General features: G+C 49.9%; 1 protein-coding gene across 7 annotated transcripts in view; it reads left to right on the forward strand.

Moving 5' to 3' along the window:
- raly (RALY heterogeneous nuclear ribonucleoprotein) overlaps positions 1 to 26,023 on the forward strand; it is a 59,190-nt gene extending 33,167 nt beyond the window's left edge. For 6 of the 7 annotated variants that reach the window (XM_015365161.2, XM_069179513.1, XM_069179512.1 and 3 more), the window contains 9 exons: positions 17,129 to 17,412; positions 18,827 to 18,899; positions 19,291 to 19,338; positions 20,100 to 20,257; positions 20,809 to 20,922; positions 22,467 to 22,609; positions 22,947 to 23,073; positions 23,162 to 23,206; positions 25,577 to 26,023. In XM_015365161.2, the coding sequence (XP_015220647.2) occupies positions 17,157 to 17,412; positions 18,827 to 18,899; positions 19,291 to 19,338; positions 20,100 to 20,257; positions 20,809 to 20,922; positions 22,467 to 22,609; positions 22,947 to 23,073; positions 23,162 to 23,206; positions 25,577 to 25,620 (1,008 nt within the window). In that variant the 5' untranslated portion in view covers positions 17,129 to 17,156 and the 3' untranslated portion in view covers positions 25,621 to 26,023. The remainder of the gene's footprint in view (positions 1 to 17,128; positions 17,413 to 18,826; positions 18,900 to 19,290; positions 19,339 to 20,099; positions 20,258 to 20,808; positions 20,923 to 22,466; positions 22,610 to 22,946; positions 23,074 to 23,161; positions 23,207 to 25,576) is intronic. The other variant, XM_015365163.2, reaches the window with a different exon arrangement.
- Positions 26,024 to 26,496: the final 473 nt, after the last annotated feature.

The following is a 26,496-nucleotide window of genomic DNA, read 5'->3' on the forward strand; positions in this document are numbered from 1 at the left end:
AGCACCATTTTTTTTTTTAAACGGGGCTCATTAATGTTCATTTTGTCTCCAGTTGTATTCATATTGACTTGATGAGGTATTGCCATCAGCATCAATTTAATACATCTGCTATCCAGTGCTGCCAAGACTTTGCAGTGATGGTTAGTCATTATAAATGAGGGCTGGGGTTAGGGATCAATAAAAAAATAACAACTGCTTCACAAAAAAATCTCATACGTGCCACAGACATTATTGATGCTCATTATGGTATGCATACAAAAAAAAAACTGAGCGCGTGAGCAATTACTCCAAAATGGAACTGGACCCCTGAGGTCGGAGCACTTCTGAACAATAGGAAATTACAGCTATTTCCGATTGAGTGGTATAGTTCTTTGTAAATCTTGTACTGTAATGTGTACGGAAGATAAATGCATGTAACTGCATTGAAATTGCATATTTTCATAATGAAGTGAGAGTCCCCCCCCCACCACCACAAAGAATATGGTGTCGGCTGGGAAAATAAAAAATATCGTATATCAGCCCCACACACACACAGGTGTGTCGTGTTCCCATAGTGGCTGAATACAGTTATCAGCAGCTAGCAGCCTCAGCTCTGGCTTTGAGAAGGCAGTAATATGCTGATTTGTTTTGTGACTTTTCATCCTTGGAGTACCTACAGTTTTTCTCAGAGCATGTATCACCGTGGGTAGATATCTCCTTCTTTGTTCCCTTATTCTCCAAAGCCAGTTGGGATTATTAGCAGCACAGCTGCTGCTAAACAAATGAATGAGGTAGCAGTATAAACAAGAACTTGTAGCAGAACAGCCCGGTTTAGTGGCAGGTGAATATTTAACATGGTGCTGTGTGCACCTCAGTTCAGTTTGCTTGATGTCTGTTCTGTAGACAGGAATTGTGTTGCCTTTCCTTGCTTGTCTAAGAATGAGACCAGAAAGACCCTCCTTGACTGCACAGGCCAGTTTCATTTTGCACCACAGCCAGACTGTATTGACCCCTCTGCAGCAACGTCCTAAGACACCCCTTGCAAGTGTCTGCGCTTATCCTGCCTGGTCAGTTGGGCCGCAGAAACAGGGATACGTATTGGACACAGTGACGGTCTTGACAGTTTCTGGAAAGTCCTCCCTTCTGCTGTTTGACTTGAGTAACTCAGCAGCAGAGCTCAAAGCACACACACGCTTCCTGTGCTGGGAAGGGACTATCTGTCCCATAGAAAATTAGTGGCGAATGGATTAGCATCTAATGAAGTCAGTGCAGTTGTGTAGTTCACTAAACTCCCATATAGTCCTGTCAGGCAGTAGTGTGAGGTATTTTGAAACTGGAGGTGAAGGTTTTGAACCCTGTAGTTCATATTGAATGTCCTGAGGCTTGTGTTCTTTCTCTGTGTCCCCTGAGAATCTTGAAAATGATTTTATCGCAAGGAAAACGGAAGAGAACTTCTGCGGCAGGAGGGAAGAGCTGATTTTATTTGGCGATCAGCTGTGTCTTTCAGGTTATTAGATGCTGTGTCCCCAGTGGGCGAGTGGGTGGGTGTGGGGGGGTTGGTGCGTTCTGTCTGATTTGAATTTGAAGGGAAGTCAGAATAGAGACAGCTGATGTTGCAGAGCAAGTTTGCTTGCCTCAGTCAAGATGTGATTTGATTACCGTCAAATAAATTGCCTGTGAGGTAAAGCGGTTTCTTTCAATTAAAATAAAATTAGCACTCAACCAATTCCTGTGGAGGAATGATCTCCAGCGCATTATGACAGTGGAATGTATATTTGTGCGTGTGAGAGTCATATCCAGGAGACGGAATGGAGAAATCTAATTACTGAAAAGCTAAATCAATCCCTACAGCCCTGCCTTCCACTTTTAGTCTTCTCTTGCATCTGCTGAGTTGAAACACTGGTCTCGAAGGGGAAATCGAGAAGAATCCTGGAGGGATAAAGGGGTGAGGCATGCGGAGATAACCAGGACCCTAAAACACAGTTATGTCCCTTGCAAGGAATTCCTTTTAAGTGGGATTATTAATGCCTTCCTAATTGTGGAGTTTATACAAGCTTCATTTACCAATCAGTGATTAATCCCTGTGGTTTAACGGACAACATTTTCTTCATGTTGATGTGAGATACGAGCCTCAGATTATGCCGTGTTTCTGAAAGGATCAGTCTCCTCTCTCGGAGCTCAGAGATCTTCGTCCTCGGCTGACAGTGGAGCACATGGCTGGTGTTGTAAAGGGATAGAGGAGTCCGGATGTGTGTGTCATTTGTTGTAGCTGGTGTGCAGAGGTGGTCCTGGAGGGGCACCAGCGAGCCGGGGAGACTGGGAGGTCTTGTACTGTCAGTGGTCCAGAACAGAAACAAGAGGAGCCCTTCAGTCCATGCGGCTCACTTGGTAGTTAGTAGCTAATTGATACGCTAGTGGGTGGTTAGCTTGTTCCAGAGTGGTGACACTGTGGCTAAGGATCTGTGCCTGTGGCTGGAGGGTTGCCGGTTCGTATCCCGCAGCCAGCAGAGGAATCCAACTCCGTTGGGCCCCTGAGCAAGGCCCTTAACCCCAACTGCTCCAGGGCGCTGTACAAAGGCTGACCCTGCGCTCTGACCCCAAGCTTCTCTCCCTGTCTGTGTGTCTCATGGAGAGCAAGCTGGGGTATGTGCAAACACAAATTCCTAATAAAAGAAATTGTATATGGCCAATAAAGTGATGTTAATCTGATCTCTATTCTCCCATAATCCTTTGTTTAAGGCATTGCCTCCTGTTCTCGATTTTAAATGGACATGCCCTTTGGGTTGTAATTTAGGGTTCATACTGTCTGCTGCGCATCACAGGCTGCTAGTGCACGTTTCTGTCACTTCGCAGCCAAATCAGAAATCTTCCTTTCTGAGCCCGAGACCATCATGCACACAAAGACCGACTTCCTGAAAAAAGGCCTTTCTCGTCTTTTTATTGAATCTTTTTTTTTTTGTTGTTGTTGCTTATCACTCGGTAACTATTGTTACGCTGTTTGACTGCTCTCCTCAAAGCCTGGCTCGGTGTGTGTGAGTGTGTGAGGTGACTTTCAACTGCGTTTTGTACAGTCCAGCTTCTCCCCGGTTTCACGAACTTACCTGCCCACCAGCAGAAGCAAGGCATCGCCTCTCGAGAGTGGCCGTTTGAGGAATGGGGCGTGGACAAGGAGCTGAATCAATTGAGGAATTGCAGGGAATTTCAGTGTCTCAGTTCACAGTACAGACAGTATAAACTGATAGTGCTGTAAAGCCCGGCACAGAAGGAACTGACAGTTTTTATTCATTGATTTTTAAGCAAGATGTATCCAATGTGTACATAATAGAAACAAGTTTCACACTGCAGCTGTTTCTCTTCTTCTCTCATGGCCCTGAGTGCTCATGAGTCTTGTTTCTGCCACTTTTGGCTTTTCTGCAGGACTTTGAAAATGTCAGAAGTCAGTTAGGTTAAACTGCCCCCTTCCTTTTATTTTTCCTCATTTTTGTTTCTTTTTTTAAAAAAAAATTCCACGTGAAAAAAAAGGAGAAGGGAATTGCTATCGACAGCTCTGCATTACAAATTAGATTTGTCACGGGAAGATAAGAAAACATCTTCCTAATTGGCTGGACGTTTGCAGTTTGTGCACGCTCGACGGCGAGTGGATGCAGCTACCTGGGGAATAGTTATGGATTGTGTTCATTTGAGTCAGCAGAGTTAGCTACTTTAGTTTGAAAGAGCGAGAGAGGAGCGAGGCAGGAGGGGGAAAGGGAGGCTGCTGTCTGTTCATCTGTTTAAAGCACTAACAAGTGGTTCAAACGCAGGGTGTGTGTGCTAATCAAGCACCGTTAATGGGTTTAATTCATTATGTGTAGGCACTGGAGACTTCAGCCCCAGGAGATTACAGATGAATATCAGTGGAGAACATTGGAGCTGTTTGTGGTCATTCAGAGCTCCATGTTTTTGCACCAGCAAGATAAGGCCGGTCTATAGAAAACCGAGACAGCCATCAGCAGAGGACATTAGAGGAAACGGCCACAGCCAGGGTTCGACAGTTGTGTGTCACAGCCATAGAACCCCACAGCAGAATGAGTTCCATTCCCCACAGAGCCTGTGGCCTGAAGGTCAGCTTTCTGGGTGAGCGTCTGTGTGACCCTTGTGTAACCTGCTAGACTCCGCTGTCCTTTCAGTGCAGCAGTGGCCCGTGTCTGCGGTGGTCGCGATCTGATTGTGGTGGAGCCCCCTGGCCCACCCTGCTGCCAAAGGTGGCACAGCACTTCCATGAGCCTTCCCGGCTGCCCTTCCGCACGGACATGAGCGTCAGCACTGATGACTCCCAGAATGCACTGCACTCCGCTCCCTGCGTCCACAGGGCGGGAGTGATGGTGAGGTCAGAGGCCTAGTGTATGTGCTCAGCAGGTCCTTGGTAGTGTGATTTATTACACGCAGAGAGAGTCAAGGTCTGCACGGTGTGAGTTTAGAAACTGCTCTGCAGTATTAACCGAGAAAGGTCGGGAAGTAGCATTTTTCTTCCTCGTTGTGCGAGTGGGCTGCTGCTGTTCCTGCTGGACCCATAGCTTCTGGAACTCAAGCTCCTCCACTGGCGCTCTCTAGGCTGACGTTTTGGAGAATCGGGACACCCCCACGTGACCACCCCCTCTCCAAACCAAGATGGCTAGAGATCTGCTCGGTGTAATGTTTTTCTGTTCTAAGGAGTTTCCGTGGTTAAGGATAGGATCTTCGGATTAGCTTCGTTTGGACACCTTTTGTAGAACTGGAAAAAAAAAACAAATCCAGCAGTTGCATGGAAAAGGAAGAAGCTTCTGAACCACTTTTAATACACCTCAGAGTGGTGGGAGATGCTGAGCGCTGTGAGGCCTTGAGTTGTCTCGCGGCCTGATTTTGATGCCTCTGCAGTAGCTGCCCTGGGAGGTTGTAAGCGCCTCAGGCGCTGGACTCCTTCTCCGTTCTTGCAGCCAGCTCGGCGCTCGGCGCGGCAGCGGCGCTCTGTGTGTTTCTGGAGCGCTGGGCTGTGTGGGAACCTGGAGTCGGCGGGCAGCCGGGTACGGCCAGCGGGCAGCCGGGTACGGCCAGCGGGCAGCGGGCAGCGGTGGGAACCCAGGTCGCAGGAGGTCTGCACTCGTGCTGCAGCCCCCCAGATCACAGTGAACCTCACCCCCAGTTTTTTCACACTTCGGACAGTCGCTGTGGATTTGTGGGGAGACTCCCTTCTCCAGCCCCCACTTTTCCTGTCTAGAATATCCCCCTCCTCCCCGTAGCCGCCATCTTCCTCTGTGTCTGTGGAGCGTCGGGTTGCAAACTCTCGCTGGATCCCTGCCCCCGCGGTATAGACGCACCTCAGCCGACCCCACGGCAGTCAGTTCCTTTTAACTTGTGCAAGACGAGACGGGACCAGAAAAACAAGTGATGAACGAGGCAGCGCCGATGAGCCAGCGCTAAGGAGCTGGTATAGCCCCTTGCTCTGGATCGGGCTGATAAAAAAAGAAGTTAGCAGGTAAGAAGCGTTGATTAATGTTGCAATCCGCAACCGGAAACCTTGGATGTCCTCTGAAATTGTGGGAGATAAAGCCGCGGATAATGAACCTACCCTTCAGCGCACCACAGCAAGACAGATGTAGAGGCTTGGCTGGTTACAAAGCACGCAGAATCCTGAGTATCCGTAAATTGGAAGTTCATAGCGACTGGAGGAGTAAATTAGCCTCTGGGGAGCTCTTACACCAAAATTAGAATTGACAGCAGGTGACACTTCCACACTCATTAAAACAACCTGGTAGAAGTACCCAGAGTATAGCTGGCACCTCTTCACAGAAAAATTAAATGTTTCACTCCCAACGTCTATCCCTGGATATTAATTCCCACAGTCGATAGCCGGAGACCTCAATGAACTCGCCAAACTTATTACACTGACTTTGATAAGAGCACAGGAGTGTGCACCACAGACGCTACGCAGAGATAGGTATACAGCCTTCTACAGAAGATTAAGGAGCTCGTAGGTTTACAATATAGGTGTACAGAAGATTAAAGTTTCCAATATGCCCTGATTCGTCTTCTTAATGTTTTTCTGTAATGCTATTCCACGTCTTCCATCAAAATGTGGTAAAAAAATAGATCTAAACGTACTGGTGACGAGTCGTTCTCTGTCTTCTTTGGATGTGGATTAATTCTAATTTTTGTGTGTTCTTTAAATCTACCAAAGACCATACAGTCACGCCAAAGACTTGTGAAGCCCTCCCATCTTCAGACAGCTGTCCCTTGATCTCTGCCTCAGCAGGTGCTGTCTGTGTCTGTGGGTGGGCACTTTGAGAAGACTCGCATGGGGCCGACATAAAAGTTGATTTCCTCTAAGAAGTGCAAAACGCTAATGTGTTCTTATCTTCGAGGAATGGAAAGAGACAGACAGCAGTGCTTTGACTTGCTGTAATTTCCTGAAATAGAGCTAGTCGGGCAATTGACAGAGCAGATTTAGCTTAACACAGCCGTGAATGGCAGCTGTCATCACCCAGCTGAAATGTGCAGCGTGAGGTTTGTTCAGCTATCGACTGCGACTGGCTTTAGCATTTCAGCTATATTGCGTGCGGATCTCCTGTGCTTATGCTAAATCCACCGGAGCTGCGCAAACACAATCAAAGTGTTTGCAGAACGCAGTGCAGGGTCTGGCGTGCCAGACTGGTCATTGGCCGGCCTCCTCAAAAGAGCACAGCAGGCCTCCTGCATGGGGGCACGTGCTCATAAAGAGCGGGGATTGTAGACGGAGAACTCTAATGAAGAAAGTATTGATTTCCCATAAAGGGGATTTAATCAAACTCCCCTGACACATCTGGAGGGACAGGGCTCCTCTACAGCACCAAATTACACTTCATACACCATCTATTTTTCAAGCACGGGATAAATGAACCTGCCCCGCGGACAGATGAGAGTTTCTGTACCTCGTACATCATAGGAAACAAGGGGAGGAAAGCAAACTGATCGAGACCAAAGCAATACCAGCCAGTAATAAATGGCCAGTGTCCATCAGTAGGACTTATCCCTTCCACAGCAATAGGAGGAGTGTGCCGACTACAGCACCTGCTGCTCCATCTACAAGGGCCTCCTTGGCATGAGCTCGCCGCTGTGCATTAATCTTGGGATTGCGAGGGGCACGCACACCGATAACGCGGACGCTGGCAGGCAAAGAGGACACGATCGCTGAAGGATCTGGGCTCTGCAGTCTGGCATCTTCCCCGGGGAGCGCCTTCACTTTGTCCAAGCAACTGCCCTGACCCCCCTTTCTGGCGTTTGCAGAGACTCTTTATGTCCCCGTGAAGCAGCTTTACAACTGTAATTGCCTCAGAATGTGGGAGCCTTCTGCAACAGTGTTTTTGTTCTTGCAGTGAGATTAACTGTTACAAGGAGTTCAGATCAGAGCACTTGTGGAATTGGAATTATTCCCATGAAGCTGAAATTAATCTAGCCCCTTTGTGTAGTGTGCAGCTCCCTTGTGGGGCGCGATCTGGTTAAATCTCTTCCCATTCCTGTGTGCCGGCTGCTTTCTTTCTCTCTCTCTCGCGTGCTGCTTGGCTCTTGGTGGGCAAGTGCTGTACATTATAAACCATTGAAAAAAATCGGAACGAGCAGGAAGTGGCCTGGGACGTGCTCCCACTGGAGCTGAGAGAATCAAATTACCTTTATCTGATTAAAAGAAGCGTGCTAACAGCTGGGCTTTAAATGCAATGAATTGTGTTGCAAGTCTGATGCTTTAATTAGGTGGCCTAGTGTTGTGCACTTGCCTTGTGGCAGATTAAGCTGTCTGGTTTTATTTGCATGGTTTATAGAGGGGGTGTGTTTGGCAGGGAGAGAGCTGCTGTTACACCAACAGTGCTCTGCAGCAGAGCTGAGTTACAGATGAGGTCCCAGGCTGCGATAGCATAGCGGGAATGCACCGTAGGCTAATCCAAAATGCTGAAGCAGACTTTTATTCCATGTGGTGCTACGACGTACTATCGTGGTATTCTATATGGTATGCCATTCTGCTGTGGTGTTCTTTGGAATGTTTACCATCTCAAAGGGTAATAACATCAATCATAATGGTGTGCATGACATGGGAAGCACAAAGCCCATCCAGCACGGTTTCCTGCTCTGCTGCCGCGTGGTTCCTCATTGGAGCAGAAGCTCAGCTGCTGTAGGTCACTCCATTGGCGCTCTAATGTGCTGTGGAGTGAAAGAGTATCTTATAGAATGACAGGAGGGAAGAGGAGACTAACTGAGCCGTGTCCAGGGATTTCACTGCAGTGATCCGGGAGAGGAGCGGGGGCCGAGCCGGAGGAAGGGGTCGGGTTTAGCGAACAGCACCGTAAATAAACCAGCTCGGCTATTTATAGAGCCAGCTACCTTCTGTTCGCAGTCACCCTGAGGGCCTTCTACTCTGACAGCAACCGTGGGTCTCCTGGGGAGGGTTGTTGTAAAGCTGTGATTCCAGCGTATTGGGATTAGAGATGGACAGCTGCCATGAAGACTGGAATATGCCTTAAAAAATATAAATGGAAAAAATGTAAAGTGTAAAATCTTAACATGCACGGCCATACAAATCAGTACTAAGTAGCCCTTGATGTATTCAGACTGATTGTACCTAATTAGGCAGGCTTCTACAATTCTACAGTATTCAATCACCACACTATGGGAACAGACTGCACTAAACATGCAACTGCTTGCAAACAGCAAGGCGTTCGATGTGGCACGTGAGGCACCAGTGTGCGGCCATTCTGCGAATTCCAGCCTCAGAAGCCTGTGCTCTGTGTGGGGAAGCAGTGCTGCCGGCGCGAGCCGATCGCCGGGCGTGATGGACGGGGAGGCGAGGGCACCGTGTGCACAGGGGGCCTGTCGCCTCTGCAGTTTGACACGAGCGGCAGGTTTCTCTTCCTGGCCCCCGGCAGGCTCGCGGCCCCGGAATGACAAACTGCTCTGTGACTTCGGGACTCCGTTTGCAGGAAACCGCGGCGGTTTCTCCCTGCGCGGCGCTGGCGGGCCTCGTGGCCTCTCTCCGCCGGGACAGGACAGAGCGCGGGTTCGAACAGCCCGCTGCGGCGCAGTGGCATCAGCTGGAAGCCTGTCTCCCTCGGGCAGGCTCTGCCCGGTCGTGCCCAGTTTAAAAACATCCAGGGAGCACTAAAAAGACAACAGGGGGACCCCAGATCCCCACCCCCACAGTGATCCTCTTGCGTGCAGTACGAAAAGGACGCCATCAAAAAATGTAAAAGATCCTTCTCGGTGTGAAACTGTTTAAGTCTCAAGAGTATAATTGTTACTTTACGGTGGAGCCTGTTATCTGGATCTTTAGTTAGTGGCATTGAATCATGTTAGTATTCCTTAAAGAAAACACATCTAGAATGAGATCTGCGCAAATGCTCGGCGTATCGGGAGAAATGACATCCCTGGGGGCTTGTTCCTACGGAAGGATAAACCTGGAGCTTCACTGTCACGCACGCGAGAAAAAAAGCTTGTTCAGGTGTCTGACAGCAGTGCAGGAAGCACTGGGGAGACACTACACCCCAGCACGCCTGGGCTGTCGGAGACAAAGGGGTGACGTTCCTCTAGTCATGTGTATGAAGGCCTTAAAGGGATTAAGACAAAAATAAAACTGCCTTCTCTTCCGGCAATGTACACTACTCAAGCCCACACGTCACACTTCAGTAGACTGTGGTAGATGATCGCGGCTGAGCTCTGCTACGGTGCTGGGCTGTCTTGCCAGTAATCTGTACGGATTCTGCTTGTATCCCGATGGGCTCATGAAGCTGTTGCCGTCTGGAATTTAATTTTCCTTTCTTCTTCGGCTAAGCAAATTTAAATCCATACCGGGATCTTCATCTGAATGAGCGACAGCCCCGAAACCCAGGGAAGATACTGGGGAGATGGCAGATGGTCCGTCATAATTTAATCTCTAAAGGAGCGTTCGGTTTGTTTCCCTCTTGCACTTGGACGTGTGGTTTATCCATTTATTGGGAATCTGCCAAACAGAAGCTTGTTGTCGTGTCCCCAGGGGATTCTCAAGCCAGCTAATTTGTCTACAGCAAGGAGATGTTTTTAAAACTCTGATCAATGAATCACAAAGCCATGTGTCTAAATATCAATAACTACTCTGCGCGGAAAATATACTGTAGCTGTGCACACACGTAATTGTGCAAGTGTAAAGGCTTTAAATAATCCTAGTGCGCAATGCTCTAGAGGATACTGTACATATCTCTAGGGCTGCTCACTCTTAGATAACTGAATGGTCACCAATTTTATAAACATTAACATTTTCTGAAACTTCAGCTATAGAATATTATTGTTTTTATGTAGAAGTTAAGCCATAGTGAAGATCACTTTAATATGTATATCACTAACTAGACAGCTTTTAAAAGGTTAAATAAAAAAATGAGCCACCCCAGATTTAAATGACAGATTTGTTAGGTGAACACGCTCACTTCCCTGGAAGCAGAATGTTCGGCGTGCAGCCTGGTGTTGCTATGGTTACTTCTCTCTCCCCTGAGCAGTGTCCCAAGGTGGAGCAGTGTGGGGCTCTGGACTGGCCCACTGATTCCAGCCGCCTGACACGAGGAGAGTGTGCCACAGTGGCTTTTCATTGAACAAAGACAGAGATTTTCTCAAAGGGACCAATAAGAGCAGAAAGTTTGCCAACGAGAGACAGCCAGAGTGCAGCCCGTCCAGCTCGTCGCGTTGTGAGCAGCTCATTGATCTAAGGATCTCATGCAGCTGTTTGAAGAATTGGTATCGGCTTCAACACACTGCTCTTTAATTTCGTTTTGTGTGCTCTGGTCTCACCATTGCATTTTACCGTCGATTCAGAAGAATCTACAAGGATTCTAGGATTTTGAATAATTATATCACACTTCCTCAGAGTTTTCAGTTCTGTCAGTACAGGACGCTCCCTTACAGTAAATCCCACAATTATCTGGTTAGGCCGGTTACAAATGGCAATATGTTTTCTGTATGTGGTGACTTCAGTTGTACACAGTACTCTAAATGAGATCTTGCTAGTGTGTCGTCCAATTTTTACTGTCCTGTATATATTATTCCTGATATAAATTCTACAGTCTTAATCGCACTGTATATATAATATATATATATTCCTATTTCTATTGCTTCCACACAATGTGTATGAGAAGATGACTTGACAAAATACACACTTATCTCCATTAAGAATTTAAGTATTTTCTCAAAGTTCACTGTTTCACATTGTTTGAATCTGTAGTTTGTTTTTGCAGGATGAGTGAATCACTCTGCACATGTCAGCCAGGTGTTTGACCAGTCGTGAGTTCTGCCTGAATCATTTTGAGTTTCCTTTGTAGCTTGTAGATTGTTACAATCATTCTTGATAACTTGTTCCTTTGCACGAGCTGTACGTCCCTAGTTTCATTGTATAAGGCTAGATGATATATTCCATCTCTGAATTTGGTGGTCTGTTGCCCCTTGTCCTTCGATTTTATTTAGAAGTCTGACCCTTATGAATTGTGAGACCCATGGTTCCTCCTGGTCAGCGCTCTTGTTGATGCATAGTGCTGCACCTCCACTTCCTCCATCTTTCCTGTCCCTCTTGAGCACTGTGTGTCCACCAGTGATGTGTTCTTTGCCATCACTCTCTGTTAGCTGTGTTTCAGAGATTCCTCTTGTCTCGAAATCGCCTGCTATTTTAGTAGTTCCTGATTCTTGTGCTCCTGGCATTCAGGTGGTGGCATTTAATTACCTGTGTGTGAGGACAGGACAGTGCAGCCCGCTGTACAGAGGACTGTGTCTGTGAGCCTGAAGCCCGAACCAGCCTTTGAACCTCAGTTCTGTCGGCTCCTGTGGAGACCTTTGTTAGTTTTTGTTTTTCTGCTCCATAATATAAAGCACTAAGAATCAAAGCAGCTGATGGGTAAGCAAGTATTCATGAATGCAGGCCGCTGAAAAGACTGCAGAACACAGTCTTGAGGCGAAAAAAGGAATCAGTGGGTATAGCACAGCCTTCCTCTGAGGGGTTTGCAGTTTCCCCTTGCAGCTGTGACCATGCTTGCAAGGTGCTGCTGCAGAAGGGTGCCCGGGCAGGCCTTCCCGAGCGGTGAGACAGACTGTGGTGTGCAGCTGCGTGGCCACGACCCCAGCAGGCTCCCCCGGCCGGGCCCTGTGAGCTCCGCAAGGCGGAAGAGTGTCGCGTGAACGAATCGGAGCATGAGGCAGGGAGCTAAATTTAGAGCCGACGCACTTCGTCAGGAATACGGAGGGAGATCTGGAGCGCTTGTTCTTTTGAAACGATTTCATCGACAACAGAAACAAAATGAATGGATACAGAGAAGCAACAGCAGAATGAAATTAGCCTTGGCTTCTGTTCCTTCCCACTGTGGCATTTTGGAGTTGTAAATATTCTTTTTTTTTTGCCTCTTCTAAAAATAGCAAAGCATGAATGAGCAGTATGTGCTGTTAGCTTTGAGAATATCCTAGCAGCAGAATTAGGCACGCATAACCCTTGATATGGCTTGAAATGTTTACCATCGGCATATGATAAGGGATACAGTTATATAAGACATGGTGTCCTATTCATACTTTATAATGTAGCCGTCAAAGTCACACATATTTGAAGATTTAACCATTTAATTAAAACCTCAAACATGCAGTAAGGAAATTAATAGTCAGTGTCATCATTCGCATGTTTTATGTGTATTAGAAGAAAATATGCATCACACTTATTTGTTAATTGCACTTAAATGTTTGACTTCAGCATGTGTGGTTCTGACCCTCCACTCCAAACAAGCAGTCACTCTAATGTCTCTGTACAGGGGGGGTGTACTGGGAATTGCTGTCAGTGGTTATGGGTGACCCCTTCCCTTCCCTCCAGACGCCTTCGCACGTTTGCAGTGACCTTGTGCTCAGGCCGCTGGGCAGCTGGCCAGCTGTTCGGAGCATGCTCAGCCGGATTTTGCAGGAGCCACGCTGCGGGGTTGCAGAGAGGCCACGGCTTATTAACACTGAATACATTTCGCCACGGCTCAGCTCGGAGAGGGCTTAGGGGGACAAGCCCAGTATCAGCCATCGCACACTCACAGCGAGCTCCTCTCTTCCCTCTCTTCACTCGGGATCGGCGTGTTAGAGGGGGGAGGCTGCACAGGGCCGGCGGGCAGGCCTGGAGCTCAATTATCCAGCTCTTCACCGGAGCGAGACGCTTGGCGGGCAGCTCCACGCGGAGTTTATCAGGATTACCAGCTCCGGCCCGAGGCCCTCCACACTGTCTGGGCCCAGCTTGGCAAGGAGTAGAGTCCCTACCCGTACCGCAATTAGTTTTTCTCATTACAACTCCGCTGAATGTGACTCGTTTTTTAAATCCGGCCAGCAGACAGGAATGTTTCCTTTCCATCGGGGGAGAGGAGGAGAGCGTCTCAGCCGTGCGCCGCGCGCCCCTGCCGCCGCCGGCCCCTGCAGTGGGCTGTCGAGCAGTAGCTGCCCAGTCCGACGCCGGGGGGTCCTGAATCGTTTTAACGTGCTCTGCTGCTTTCAAAGCTAAACCGTGTTGTTGAATGAATCCAAAAGGCGTTTTCTTTCCCGTGCAAGACCTGCCCGCTGTCCAGGAGGCGCCCAGCAGGAAAGCAGCGCTTTCGCGAGACACGCAGTCGGATACGGGCTCGCCCCGGCTGTGTCCCGTGTCCCGTCAGGGGTCGGGGGGTGTTTGACCCCCCCCCCCGGATGAGCACTGGAAAGTCAATGACTGGGGAGAGGGCAGTGCCGGTTCGATCCCCCAGGGGAGACAATCAATCACCTTTCCTCCTGCGCGCCAGGCGGGCGGACTGTGACCTTCAGGGACCGCGGCCGCTGGGGTGACGTCCTGCTCCTCACAGGGCAGAGCAGCACCCCCCCCACACACACACCCCCCTTCCTCCTCCACCAGCACACACTCATCGCAGGTTTTCATTTGTTTTTGTTATCGATCTGTTTCGAAATTTGTCTTTAATCTGCAGAAGTGAATATAAGATAACTCGTTTGCTCTCCGTAATGTAAATTATTTTTAAGGGGTAAATTATTGTTTTAATGACTTTGTAGAACATTACAGAGCTGTGAGCACTGTATTTTTAATAAATTAAAACAGCCAAGGGCAGCACAAGGCAGGCTGCCTGATTGTGTGCTGTTTTCTTTTGTAGATTTACTATTTCATAATCTTGGATGTTTCAAGGAGTGCTTAAGGTAAAACCAGGCATAGATAAAGTGATACAGTGTCTCCTGTATGCAACGGGGGCAGGGCCTCTGATGGCCTCTGATTTCACACACTTCCTCTGGCGGAGTCCCAGGTTACACTGATTATGGGTATAAACATTCCGGTGGGCAGGATATTCCCCCAGATCCCGCCGGATACAACTCACTCTGGTCGTTCAGGGGCAACATTCAGGCTAACAAAGGCAAAACAACCTGATCAGAGGCTCAGAACATTTGTGGCTGAATAAAAGTGTTCTTAAGGATGGAGACCTGTTATTGGAGTAGTGTTGCTCTTCCCCGTCCCCAGCTGTACCCTGCTGTGAAGCAGAACATTATCCCTTGATATTCCATTAACGGACAGCAGAAGAAAGGCATCTTTCTTGGGGGAAAAGGGATAGACGGGTCGATTAGCCTTTGCCTCCACCAGCCCTCGTTTTTCCATGGTCCCTGGTTTTGCTGCCCTCTGCCAGCAATGCCACGGCGCTGCCGGGCTTGTGCCCCGAGGGTGCTGGGGCTGTCCCCTCGGCAGGTCTCGCCCTGCTGCTCACCATGCTGAACTCTGCAGCTGTGTCCCCACCACGAGCGGGAGACATGCACACCAGCCGCGAGGGTTATTAGGGAGAGCAACCGCAGTCCACATCAGGTGTCGCCCCCATTATTGTCATTGTTTTAGTACGTTACAAAACAAAGGCTGGCTAAAAGTGACTGTGCTGCATTGTTCGTGAAGTGCCTCTTTGAGTTTGTATTCTGGTCTGCTTGGGGTTTTTGCACATACTGTACACATTGTAATAAAAATGTCCATTTACCAAGAGGCGTTTTTGTAGTGCGAGCAGAGGTTCTGTGTGCACCTCTTCTGCTTCATGATAATTGTTTCTACTTCAAGGGAACAAACAGAGCCGCTCTCACGCATCAGCGCTTGCACATGTACGTCTGCACGCGTGCGTGAGCACACGTGTGTGCACACCCTCGGGCGATCTTGCCTCTGCCTTCCTGGGGCTGCAGGTGACACAGCACGGCGACAAGCACCTTCGTGAAACACCTCCGAATCTCGCACATCGGGCCACGGAATGCTCACTGGCTATGGACGTGGAAAAATCTGTGTGAAATGAAATTTAATTATTTAAATTCACTGTGTGAGGAGAATGTTTTTGTCCGCATTCGATTATTGCTTTGTTGTGCTGTTGGGGGGGGGGAATGGAAGCAAGATTTTTGTTGTGGAGGGAGACGAGGCTCTGCACCCGTGTTCTGGTCAGCCCACTTAGCTGATATAATCTGCCATTTTGCATTACCAGAGACGCCTCTGAGCAAACCCCCCCCTCGGGTCCATTCCCTGTGCAGGGAGCTCAGCGACCCTGTTGTGTAGATGTGAGCCAGACTGCTGCTGCTGCAGGTGCAAGGACCTGCCGCCTTCGTCCAGCAGCAGGGAGCCGACACAGCAGCAGGAACAGCAGCTCTAGACCCCTGCAGTACAGAAGCTGGCCACTGTGGAGTCCTGTTTGTGCGTTTGTGCAGCAGGGGACCAGGTGTGCAGTCCTGTTTGTGCGTTTGTGCAGCAGGGGACCAGGTGTGCAGTCCTGTTTGTGCGTTTGTGCAGCAGGGGACCAGGTGTGCAGTCCTGTTTGTGTGTTTGTGCAGCAGGTGACCAGGCGTGCAGTCCTGTTTGTGTGTTTGTGCAGCAGGGGACCAGGTGTAGTGTTGTTGTGCCTGAGCTAGCCAGGTATAGAGTGCTGTTGGCACCTGCAGTATTTGAGTTCAGGGAAAGGCCACTGAGAGGCAAGTTCAGAACTCGGAGCTCTACAGAGGGGAAGGGCTAACCTCTCAACACCTCTGAGACTGACAGAAGGAAAAGATTGCTCTCTGTGCCCCCGAGAGACACAGCGTTTGGTTTTTCTTCTTGTTAGAGAGAAGGTTCATTATGTCAGTTGCAGCTGCTGTAGAATTGTGTTTTTAAGGTATGCGCACTGTTCTGTGGACCTGAGGTCCAGCTGGTTGTATAATCAGGCCACGGCGTGTGGTTGGTCATTCTCTCTGATGTCTGATGACGATCCACCCAAGGACGTCAGCGCAGGACTCTGGGGGACTGTGAGCCCCCTCCAGTTCCGCCAGCAGCCAGCCATGGCGCCTTTCTGAGCAGAACGTCAAGCGGAGACTGCCGCCAAGCCCCAGGGCCTGATGGGAATGAACGGAGCAGCCCTGAAGTCAATAGCAGCCGGGGGCTGCATACCTGGCGCCTGCGGTGTCTTTAAACACTGGCTCCCTCCGGTCCTGGTTTTATTCAGCGGTGACTGGCAGTTCTCCAGGCCTTTAAGTGGCTTTCGTTCGAGTTGCCTCATTCGAGCAGCAGGGCCGCGCGCCCGTTAGACGAGCAGGTTTGCCTCCCAGCCCTTTGGGACAGCGCTGCCACAGGGCCTGGGGAGAAGCTCGCTGGGCTGTGTGCACCTCGGTGCCGCAGGTTAGTCCTACAGTCAGGAATGGGAAAGCAGCTGTCACATGCTTCCCCCAGGTCTCTCCATTGTCTCCATTGTTTCATTATTATACAGCAGGAATTCAGTGCTGGAATTTATTTCATTTCCTGTATATAATGTCCTGTAATGTCATTTTCTAGTAGAGCCAAGAAGGGGGTGAGGGTCGTCGAGTGTGAGGACAGCCTCTGATTAGCCGCGGTCTGTGATTCGGGAGTGTTCAGGTTCCCGATGAACCTGAGTGCAGTGGGAGTCAGGAAGGGGAGGTGGGAGGTCGGTCAGGAACTAGCCGCCGTGCGGTCACACTGGAGCAGTGTCTCACCTCACCCCCACGGCTGACCTCATGCCCGTCAGCCTGAGGAGAAGTCCGCTCAGTGTGCGTCCTCACCTCCTGGGGGAACAGTGCTGTCAAGCAGCTCCATGGTTATTGCCTAGTTGAAATGTGGTCGCAGCCCTGCTTCTTGACTGCCATGTTCCTTCTTTCTTGTCCCACGCAGTTGAAAGAAGAGGAGGAAAAGCAGAAGGATGTCTCTCAAGGTCCAGGCCAGCAACATCACGAACAAGAACGACCCCAAGTCCATCAACTCGCGGGTCTTCATCGGGAACCTGAACACGGCCGTGGTCAAGAAGTCGGACGTGGAGACCATCTTCTCCAAGTACGGCCGCGTGCTGGGCTGCTCCGTGCACAAGGGCTACGCCTTCGTCCAGTACGCCAGCGAGCGGCACGCGCGCGGAGCCGTGCTGGGGGAGAACGGCCGCGTGCTGGCCGGGCAGACTCTGGGTACGCCCCCTCTCGCTTGCTCTCCTTTGGCATCGCTGGCTGGTTTGAGTCCGCCCTGCAGCAGTTAGGTTTGATGTCTGCATATGATGGCTTCATGTGTGTGTGAAGGTTGGGTTTGAAGGCCAGCGGGTTACAAGTGTCACAGAAGGTTCTGCTCCTCAGTAAAAAGGCTCTGGGCAGTGCAGGGCCTTTGAAATGACGAAAACGAGACCCTTTTCTTGCAGCTGTTACTGTCGAGCAGGAATGAAAGCAGGTCAGGTGTGTGACCTGCAGGTGTCTGCACCTCATGGAGTCTCCAGCACATCCTGTCAGACGCCCTGCGTTTATTCAGCTCCTCCCCAGCGCAGGTCTCCTTTCATGCTCAGGTTAACAAGCTTTTTGACTCCTTGTCCAATTCCTCTGCACAAGTTATGCAGTTTCACTGTCATCCCGTTTGTTGCTGCTTGCAACAGTACAGTGTTCCTATCACAGAGATGCGACAGAAGTCTTAAATGCAAAGCCCTGCCTGCCGCACAGTCAGTTCTGTGGAAAATGGGTGCTGTAGGATCAAGTCTCGCACATGTCAAGAGGCAAAAGAGTTTCCATTTCAGACATGTGCAAACAAAGTGAGGTTGCGCTGCCCCCCAGTGGATATAAACCTGCACTGCAAGCACAGAGATCAGTAATGAATCATCTTGACACTGGCTCAAAATACTGTTGAGCTAAGGAAACAATGACTTATTAATCAGTCCTGCAGTGCTTCCTTCTCTCATGATCAACCATCATTTGACCTGCAGTATTAACACACTGCCAAGTGACCAAGGAAGGGGCTCGTAACACTCGCCAGAAATCCAGATTTCCACAGAGCCTGATGTTAAATTCATCATGGCTTTTATTACTTCATCTGAGCCTGGGGCTAGTTTTATAATTCAGAAATGCTGCCTGAAATTCAGTGCCGCTAGCTGCGTGCCAGAAGCCAGAGCAGACTTAAAAGCATTTATGAGCAGGTGAAAAGAGTAGATGAGAGTGATGCTAATTCTCCTGCAGTGAGCAAGTACTATAGCACCCAAAGCAGAACCTTTATTACAGGGAATTTGTTTCCAGGGGGAAAACATGGCACATGGTCCAGTGAAGTGTAATGGGTACAAGATTTATTTCTGTGGCCTACTGACCTTACTGAAACTACTACTCCTTCCAACTCAAGCCCTTACAAAAGAACATACAGGCTTCCTTTCTTTTTACAATCTAACCTATGGGGCAAGCTCAAACATTCTGAACAGCTCAGGCAATCATACAGCTTACAGGGCAGGCGCACTGCCTGCAAGGGAAACTGGACTCCCGCTGTCACCTCTGAATCTCAATGCATAAGACATGTCACAGGACCTCGTTTTTAATCTTCTTTCTCTCTGCCCTCTTCTGCTCCCCCTCCCTGCAGACATCAACATGGCCGGGGAGCCCAAGCCCAACAGGCCGAAGGGCCTGAAGAGATCGGCCGCAGCTCTGTACAGGTGACTTCAATGCGCTTTCCTGGGTCTCAGTCGCTTTGTCTCTTCAGTGGCTGTTTCAGTTTTCACACGCAGGGGATTCTATGGGTGTGACTGTCGTTGTTTTGGTGGGTGGAACGGCAGTAAGTGCTGGGATTGCACAGCTCTAGGGTCCCAGGTTCGATTCCGGACTGGGGTACGTCTGTGGGTTTTCTACAGGTGCTCCAGTGTCTTCTAACTGCCCAAAAGACACAGGGGTGGGTTAGCTGGCTAAATTGTCCTTCCAGTCCAGAGCAGGAGTGGGAGCTGCCAGGACTGGCCTCTCTGCAGGGCCAGCCCCAGTGGAGCTGGGAAGATGAACACTTGTCTGTACACACCTTAATGATTATTCTATCGTCTGTTTCTTGCCTTCCAGTGGGTACGACTTCGACTACGATTACTACAGAGATGACTTCTACGACAGGTTTGTCTGAATCCCGATAACCACTTTGGTTCTGTTCGCTGTGTTCGTTAGTAAGAGTCACTCTGGGGTGTGGCGCCGATGGAGGCGTTAAGGCTCAGAGCGCAAACTGGGACTCGCTGGGGTTTGCAGACGCCCGCACCAGCCCGTCTGGAAGCGCGGGTCCCTGGGATTGGTGACCTCCCTTCCTGCTCTGGCGGCTGGTGGCTCACCGCTGTGCTGGAGATGGACAGACGCTGCTTCGTCTCCCCCCCGTGTGTAAAACACCGGGAGCTCGCCGAGACAGGTCAGCGGGGTTGTTCAGCACTGACGCCTCGCGACGCCGGCTCCTTCAGTCACGGCTTCTAGAGATTCACCACGATGGTGTCGCTGTGTGCTGTGTGCTGATTTGCCCCCGGTCCCCGATTGAGGAGAGTTCGCTGTGGATGCATGCTGATGGCTCGGCGGAGGTCTGGCACTCTGTATCTCCGTGACAAACAGTCCGTGTGCCAGCTGTGGGAGTTCCTCAAACAGGCTGGGCTTCCTGGCCCCAGTGAGCGACAAGCCCCTGCTCAGACTGGCACTGCCCCGCTCAGGGGCTCTCTGCGCACTCTGCCCTGGGCGTCAAAGGCCGAACGTCGGGTCTTAAAACGATTTAGAGGGGCAAATTGTCATAAAGATTCTGTTGGCAAGTCCAAAAATAAAAAAAGCAGATGGAAATCGCTCTTTAAAGCTGTAAACGCCTCCGCTGCGGTGAGCTCCTCTCACGCCTGGTCCCCCCCCAGGCTGTTCGAGTACCGAGGCCGCGTGTCCCCGGTGCCCCGTGTGGTGCCCGTGAAGCGCCCCCGCGTCGCCGTGCCCCTGGTGCGCAGGGTGAAGTCTCTGCCCGTCAAGCTGCTCGCCCGCTCCGCCGCCATCGCCAACAGCTCTGCCAAGCAGAAGTGTGAGTATTCTGGGCAGCAGGGGTGCCCGGGGGGGGGGTGATTCGTCTCCCCAGCCGCTGTGCCCACTCGGGAGCGGGCAGCACAGAAAGGGTTTGTTGCTTCCTGCCCCTGTAACTGCTGGCCTGTAAAAGATGTTGATGATGCAAGCCCAGAGCGAAGAGAGCCTCCCAGCTCGAGCAGGTGTGTTAGTGAGGGGCTTCACACGAGCAAGGTTTATCGGGTCTCGGATGGTCTCATTCAGCTGGCAGTGACCAACAGGAAATGTTCTGAGTAAGAAACGCTCATGCATGGCTCTGCATGTTTGCGAAATCACAGCACGTAATCAAAAATAGTTTTGTGTTTAGGCTGCAGGAGCCAGTACCCACTGTAGGCAGCCAGGAATCATGAAAACAAGGCCAACAGGTGCTGCCTGTCCTCCCATCTTCGAGTGCTTAGAGTGCTAAAACTTCATGAGTCCCAGGAGTATTACTACTACAGTGGGACAGTTGTGTTTGAGATGCTATATAATATAGTTAGTGGCTGTCTAATAATTGCTGTTAAATAATTGCAGTGAAATCCAATGAACTCCAGGCGATCAAGTCCGAGCTCACCCAGATCAAGTCCAACATTGACGCCTTGCTGGGCAGGCTGGAGCAGATCACCGAGGACAAGCACAGCGCCACAGGTGAGGGTCAGAGCAGCCGCCCACAAACCGCAGATGAGTTCCACGACTCGGGGCATCAGCTGAGAAGGAACTGAATCTCTTCAGTCTCCACTGAACTAGCCCTGAAAGGAGATGTGACTGAAGGTAGTTAAGATATAAAAAGGGAGTAAGTAAGGTGGGCTTATTAGTTATTCAAATAAACCTAGTGATGAAGGAATGTGTTGCAGTTTTTTGAGGACCTCTCAACTGTTGTTGTTCCCTCTCAACTGGTCCTGATTAATTAATTGGATTGCCTTAAGGTGAGTCAGCATAGTAGTAGTCTAAATGTGCATCTGGGCCACACATGGACCCAGAGAAGGGTCTGCTCATCTCCTGTAGTTTGAACTTTCTGTTAAAAAGTGCCATTAAGGAAATGATATGACATTAAACGATGAAGGAAAGAGGTACAAATCACGCGAGGGACCTTTAATTAACAGACTTGGCCAGCAGAGGGCAGGGTGACACAATACACTGAGGTCTCAGACTGAACTGTTTCTGAAACTTGTTTCCCTGGAAGAGAATCTGATTTATTGGTTCAATAAAATCAGCAAAGGGATGTGGAGCAATGCATGCTCTATCACGCCCCCAGAGGGGCTGTTGTCAAGCTTCAGTGAGACAGTTTCCAGTGCAGTGTGATGTGGCAAAGCTCAGCGCCTCTCTGGTCCATCTCTCTGCCTCTGAACATCAGCTGTACTTTTTCACATGCAAGGCCTTTGGAAAAGCTCACTAGGAAAGAATACGTGCCTTTGTGCTTGTAGTTAAGGAATGCAGGATCATCACCTGCAGTATATAAACATTCTGCAGTTAGTTAATAAGGCGGCTTGCAGACACCACTTAGTACATCTAGCTCATTTGGTTGCTAGCAGCTAAACGATCTGAAGATTTCATCTGGCTGGTTCTTGAAAGAAACTTGTTACAGACTCCTACCACCCTTGGTGAAAAAAGAAGTGCCTCCAGTTCTTAGGTTTTAACTGTACTTCACATTAGTTCCTAGTTTGTGCCCTCGGGTTCAGGAAACTACTTTGATATGGTTATGCCTGGAGAGCTAATGCTTCCTCGCACCTTTTTAAAACCTGGGAGCCTAACATACTTCACTGTCAGAGAACTTACTTCCTGGCAGAGAAGAGATGTGATGGGGGATCGCACTGTGTTTTGGACCCCTTGAGCTGTAACTTCAGGTCTCAGTGCCGGGAGGGCAAACCCAGACACATGAGAGTGAGACATTCACCCTGTCCTGGTTCTCCAGTCCTGTCCTGGTTCTCCAGTCCTGAAGCTTTTATATGTGGCCTAGACGTCTGAAGACTTTTAGATACAATTGAACAGTGAACAGTGAAGCGAGCGATCCGATACACTGAGTAAGTTTCCGATCATAGATGAAAGATCCAGCCCCCAGGTCCGCTGATCGAGCAGGGCTTTAGGGACAGGTGTGGGATGAAGCAGACCCCCCTTTGATAAACGCGGGGCTGGCGACTCCCGGGAGCGGGCAGGCTCCGGCCCCGGCTGAGCCGCTGTGTCCGTGCCCGCAGAGATGCGGAAGGCGGAGGAGAGCAAGAGCGAGGTCTCGCAGGACGACTCGGCGTCGGAGGCGGAGGAGCTGACGGAGGAGCCGCTGAACGGAGACGGGGAGGAGGGCGACGAGGTCACGCAGGATGAGTGCGAGGACGACATGGTGAGCCCTGGAGGAGAGGGAGGGAGAGCGTTACAGCTAGAGGACACGGGGGAAGACGGGGAGAATCAGGCGCCCGTGGCGTGGGGAGGGAGCGTGGCCGCTGAAAGCCTCAGGCAGGGGTCTCCCCGCAGGTCTCAGACAGCCCAGCCCAGTTCGGCCCAGAGGTCCTGCTCCATCGCCTGCTTCTTACAGCCCTGCCTTCATCGGTGCAATTCAGGACACGTGGGTCAAGGAGTGCTGCAGATTCTTCTGATATGTGCTCCACGTGACCCCTAGTCTACTTCATGCAATAGCCCACCTGTTTGTTTGACCACCGTTAAATTGCTTTTGTCTTCAGAAATGTGTGTACCGTTCCATGAGCAGGGCTGGAGACCGCAGCCCCGCAGCCCCGGCCACCCCAGGCAGCGACAGCCCTGCCTCTGAAGGAGGCTCAAGATGGCCGCGGCGCTCACTGCAGCCCTCAGGTGTCCTGCAGTCTGCCTGAGCACTGAAGCAAAACCACACGGCTGCGTCGGCTCACTCACTGTCTCTTTTCCTCTTTCAATTTTCTAGGAGAGCAATCACCTATCAGAAATGGAGTCGATCCTACAATAAAAGGCAAGTCCGCTCATTAGCTCAGCGTGTGCCGTGTCTCAGTTTTCCTCTTGATTCGTTACAAACCAGCTAGCTCGCCTGTCTCATGTAAAGCCAAAGAAATTAAAAGCTAAGAAAGGGGCAGCTGTCGTTCAGGCCCAGAGAACTTCAACCACAGCTGTTTTGATCAAACATAACACATAGCATAAAGACCCTCTCGACATTTAGAGGGCAACCCTTTGAGTTATCATTCTTAAAAATTCAGCAAATTACTCACAAGTTTAACCTCAAGCAGACTGAAAATGGTTAACATTATATCCCAAAAATACTTTTCCATACTGCCACTCAGCTGTGATATCGAAGATATGCAAGTATTTACCTATATGTCAGGCACTTGTATGCAAATGATTAAAGAAAAGGAACATTAACTGCAGATTTGGGCATTTATTTCAAAAGACTAATACAAATTAAATGTGTGTGTAGGTTTACAGTACAGTATGTTCATTTCTTCATGCTCCAGGGGGTTAGTTCACCTTTACAGGCTCAGATGGAATGAGCCGTGTTCAAGTACCAGAGGATCCCTCCACAAACTGCTCCGAGCTCCCCCGAGCAGGACAGTAGGGTCACCCTGTGGGCAGTGTGGTGTCAGACAGGGATGTCCAGCACTGGTCCTGGGGTCTGCCGCCCCAGCTGAGCTGTCAGTCATCAGCTCTCATCACTGCTTTTAATTTGTCTGCTTGCTTGTGGAGAGAATTGGCCTTTCTTGTTACCGCACTTAGTACGCATGGAAGAGTGTTTTTTTTAAACTTGGGACTGCTTCCACCAACTGTACCAAACTGTGCTTGGCCTGCTCCACCACTTGCTGACCCCCGTTTCTGACTAAGCAGCTCCTAATAGCTGATGGGCTGATGAGGAACAGAGGCGGATGGGAATGTCACCGATGAAACACTGCCACAGTGAGATCAATGGTTACATTACAGCCAACACAATGAAATAATGAGAGCTCTGCAACTCACTGATGTGTGCAGGGTTGTCAACAATTACAAATCCCATTCTTCGACTGTAAGATCTGGAAGCTAATTTACAAATGCACCCTGGCTAGAATTAAAGGCAGCGAGCCTGTGATTGAGAGCCTGGAAGAGCCTCAGGGCCTGGGGACGCGTGCTGGGAGCTGAGGGGGGGCGTTCGGACCCAAGGGCTGCGTTTGAGCAGAGCCAGGGCCACCCCCCCCCCCCCAACCTCTCCAGGATGCTAGAGATTTGAAGAAGAGAAAAAAACTGAGATACACGTGTGACTGCTGTGCTATCGCAGAGGTCTGCAAAATAAATAAGCCATTAGCATGCCAATCTGTTTTTCATTTTCACGTGCTCTCCGTCGTGCTGGCAGCCTCTCTGCTGCACTGGCTTCCTCCTCCCAGGCTGCGCCCTGGCCTCTCCGCTCCCTGCGGCCGGAGCAGCACTGCACCCGCTTCCCCGGCCTGGCGCTGCCAGGGGCCACAGCTCTGGGCTCGAGCACTTCAATGACTAGGTGGCAGTTCTTTTTAGTGGAAGCTCATCCCTCATTTATTTAACAAGTCAGTTAAGTTAAAACCACAACCTGCAAATGAATACTTTTAGTTGCTGTGAGAGATGGATTGTTTTTGTTCTCCAGTCCTTTCACTTTAAGGTTTAGAGACGGTGAGTTACCAGACCTGCCGACACCAGGACTGGCAGGACAGCAAGGTACCCTCGCAGGCTGGTCTGGCCTGGCCTCAGGGCCTGCTCTGCTCCAGCCTGTGAGGAGCGGTCGGAGGGGCCGGAACGGGGCAGGGCGGGACGGTGTGGTCGGACAGACCCTGCCTGTATGCGGCAGGTCTTGAGGGCTGATTGTCACCCAGCCCTGCAGCCACTCCCTGCCACAGAGCAAAACTGGACAAAGAAATACCCAGAAAAAAAACAGACTACCGTGATCCGTTTCTAAAACTAAAACAACTTGGTTCAAAACAAAAGCAAAGGAGCAGTAGTAGCCGATAGCCACTGTCCCTGTATATTAGTAGCTTATTTTAAGTGCTTGTCATTTTTTTGGGGAACAGAATGGCAGTTTTTGGGGGGTAAACCTGGTCTGAGAGGAGACCGTGCGTCTTCACAGGTTCGATTAGGTGACGCGCACCAGGGAAGGAGAGCTCACCTGCCCACTCCCTACCTGAGCAATTACTGCGGCAAGCCCAATTATTTTTCCATAGGGTGAGAAGCAAAGGAGAAAATATTTCATGATAGCAGCTGAGCTATTAAAGCACTCGAGGAAAACAAAACCACATGTGGGAGCTGCTGGCAGGCAAGAGGTTTTTTCCTTCAATGAGCTCCCCCGTTTGCCAGTCAGATGTTATAGCTGCTCTTCCTTTTCTTGTCCAGTCAGCAGGGAGCTGGGAAAGAATGTCAGCCGGAAACGAACTGTTTTAGTACCACAGGCATCGCAGCAACAGACAACCAAGGGGGGCCGTCAAAACTTTATCTACAGCCTCCTCCACGACCGACGCACCAGCCTTCCAAAGAGTGGGAGGCCACCCTGGCAAACCGTTCTACTGCCAGACCCAGCGAGCAACGCGACTTCCCGGGAACGCTGGGGAAAAACAGCGGCAAGTTTTCAAATAAAAAGTAATAAACTCATGGGGTTCAAAAGATACTTCAAAAAGAACATTTGAAACTTTGGATTAGCGTTCTCAAAGAAAAAGGACTGAAGTTTTATGAGTGCTACTGAACCTTAGCAATGTGAAGACCATCACTTCACCCCCCCTCGTGTTTTTTCATGATCTTTGTTTTATTTATATATGCTGATCTTAAATAGATGAAAAAAAGTATGTTATTTTTAATTACTTGTGCATATTTCTCTGCTTGCACTTTCAAGACTGCAAGAGATCTTTACAGATGTAAATAAATAAAAAACAGTGATGGTGTGGCCTGTCTGTGCAGCCGAGCTGCAGGCATGCTGGGAGCTGTCACGGACCTGTTCCTCGGGCAGAGGAGACACCACCGCGCGGCCCACTTTCAGCTTCCTGTTCACACAGCTGTGCAGCTTGCGAGCCGGCTGTTATTTCTCGAAGAAATTAGTCGCCTTCAGCAGCTTATTTGACCTCTGCCTTTTTGGTTTTCTCTCACCTTGCCTCTGGGAGAACAACAGGTTATTTTATCACGTTAGCGCCACTGTTTCAGGCAGTTTGACGCCAGGTTGGTTTGTTGAGAATGCACACATATTCTAACACATTACACATGGTAACTGGGTAAAGGGAGAAACTTTGCGAACTGCCCAGTGCTTTTACATGGCCGAAACATGATTTA

The sequence above is a fragment of the Lepisosteus oculatus genome, chromosome 16, assembly GCF_040954835.1.
Source record: "Lepisosteus oculatus isolate fLepOcu1 chromosome 16, fLepOcu1.hap2, whole genome shotgun sequence".
NCBI lineage: Eukaryota > Metazoa > Chordata > Actinopteri > Semionotiformes > Lepisosteidae > Lepisosteus > Lepisosteus oculatus.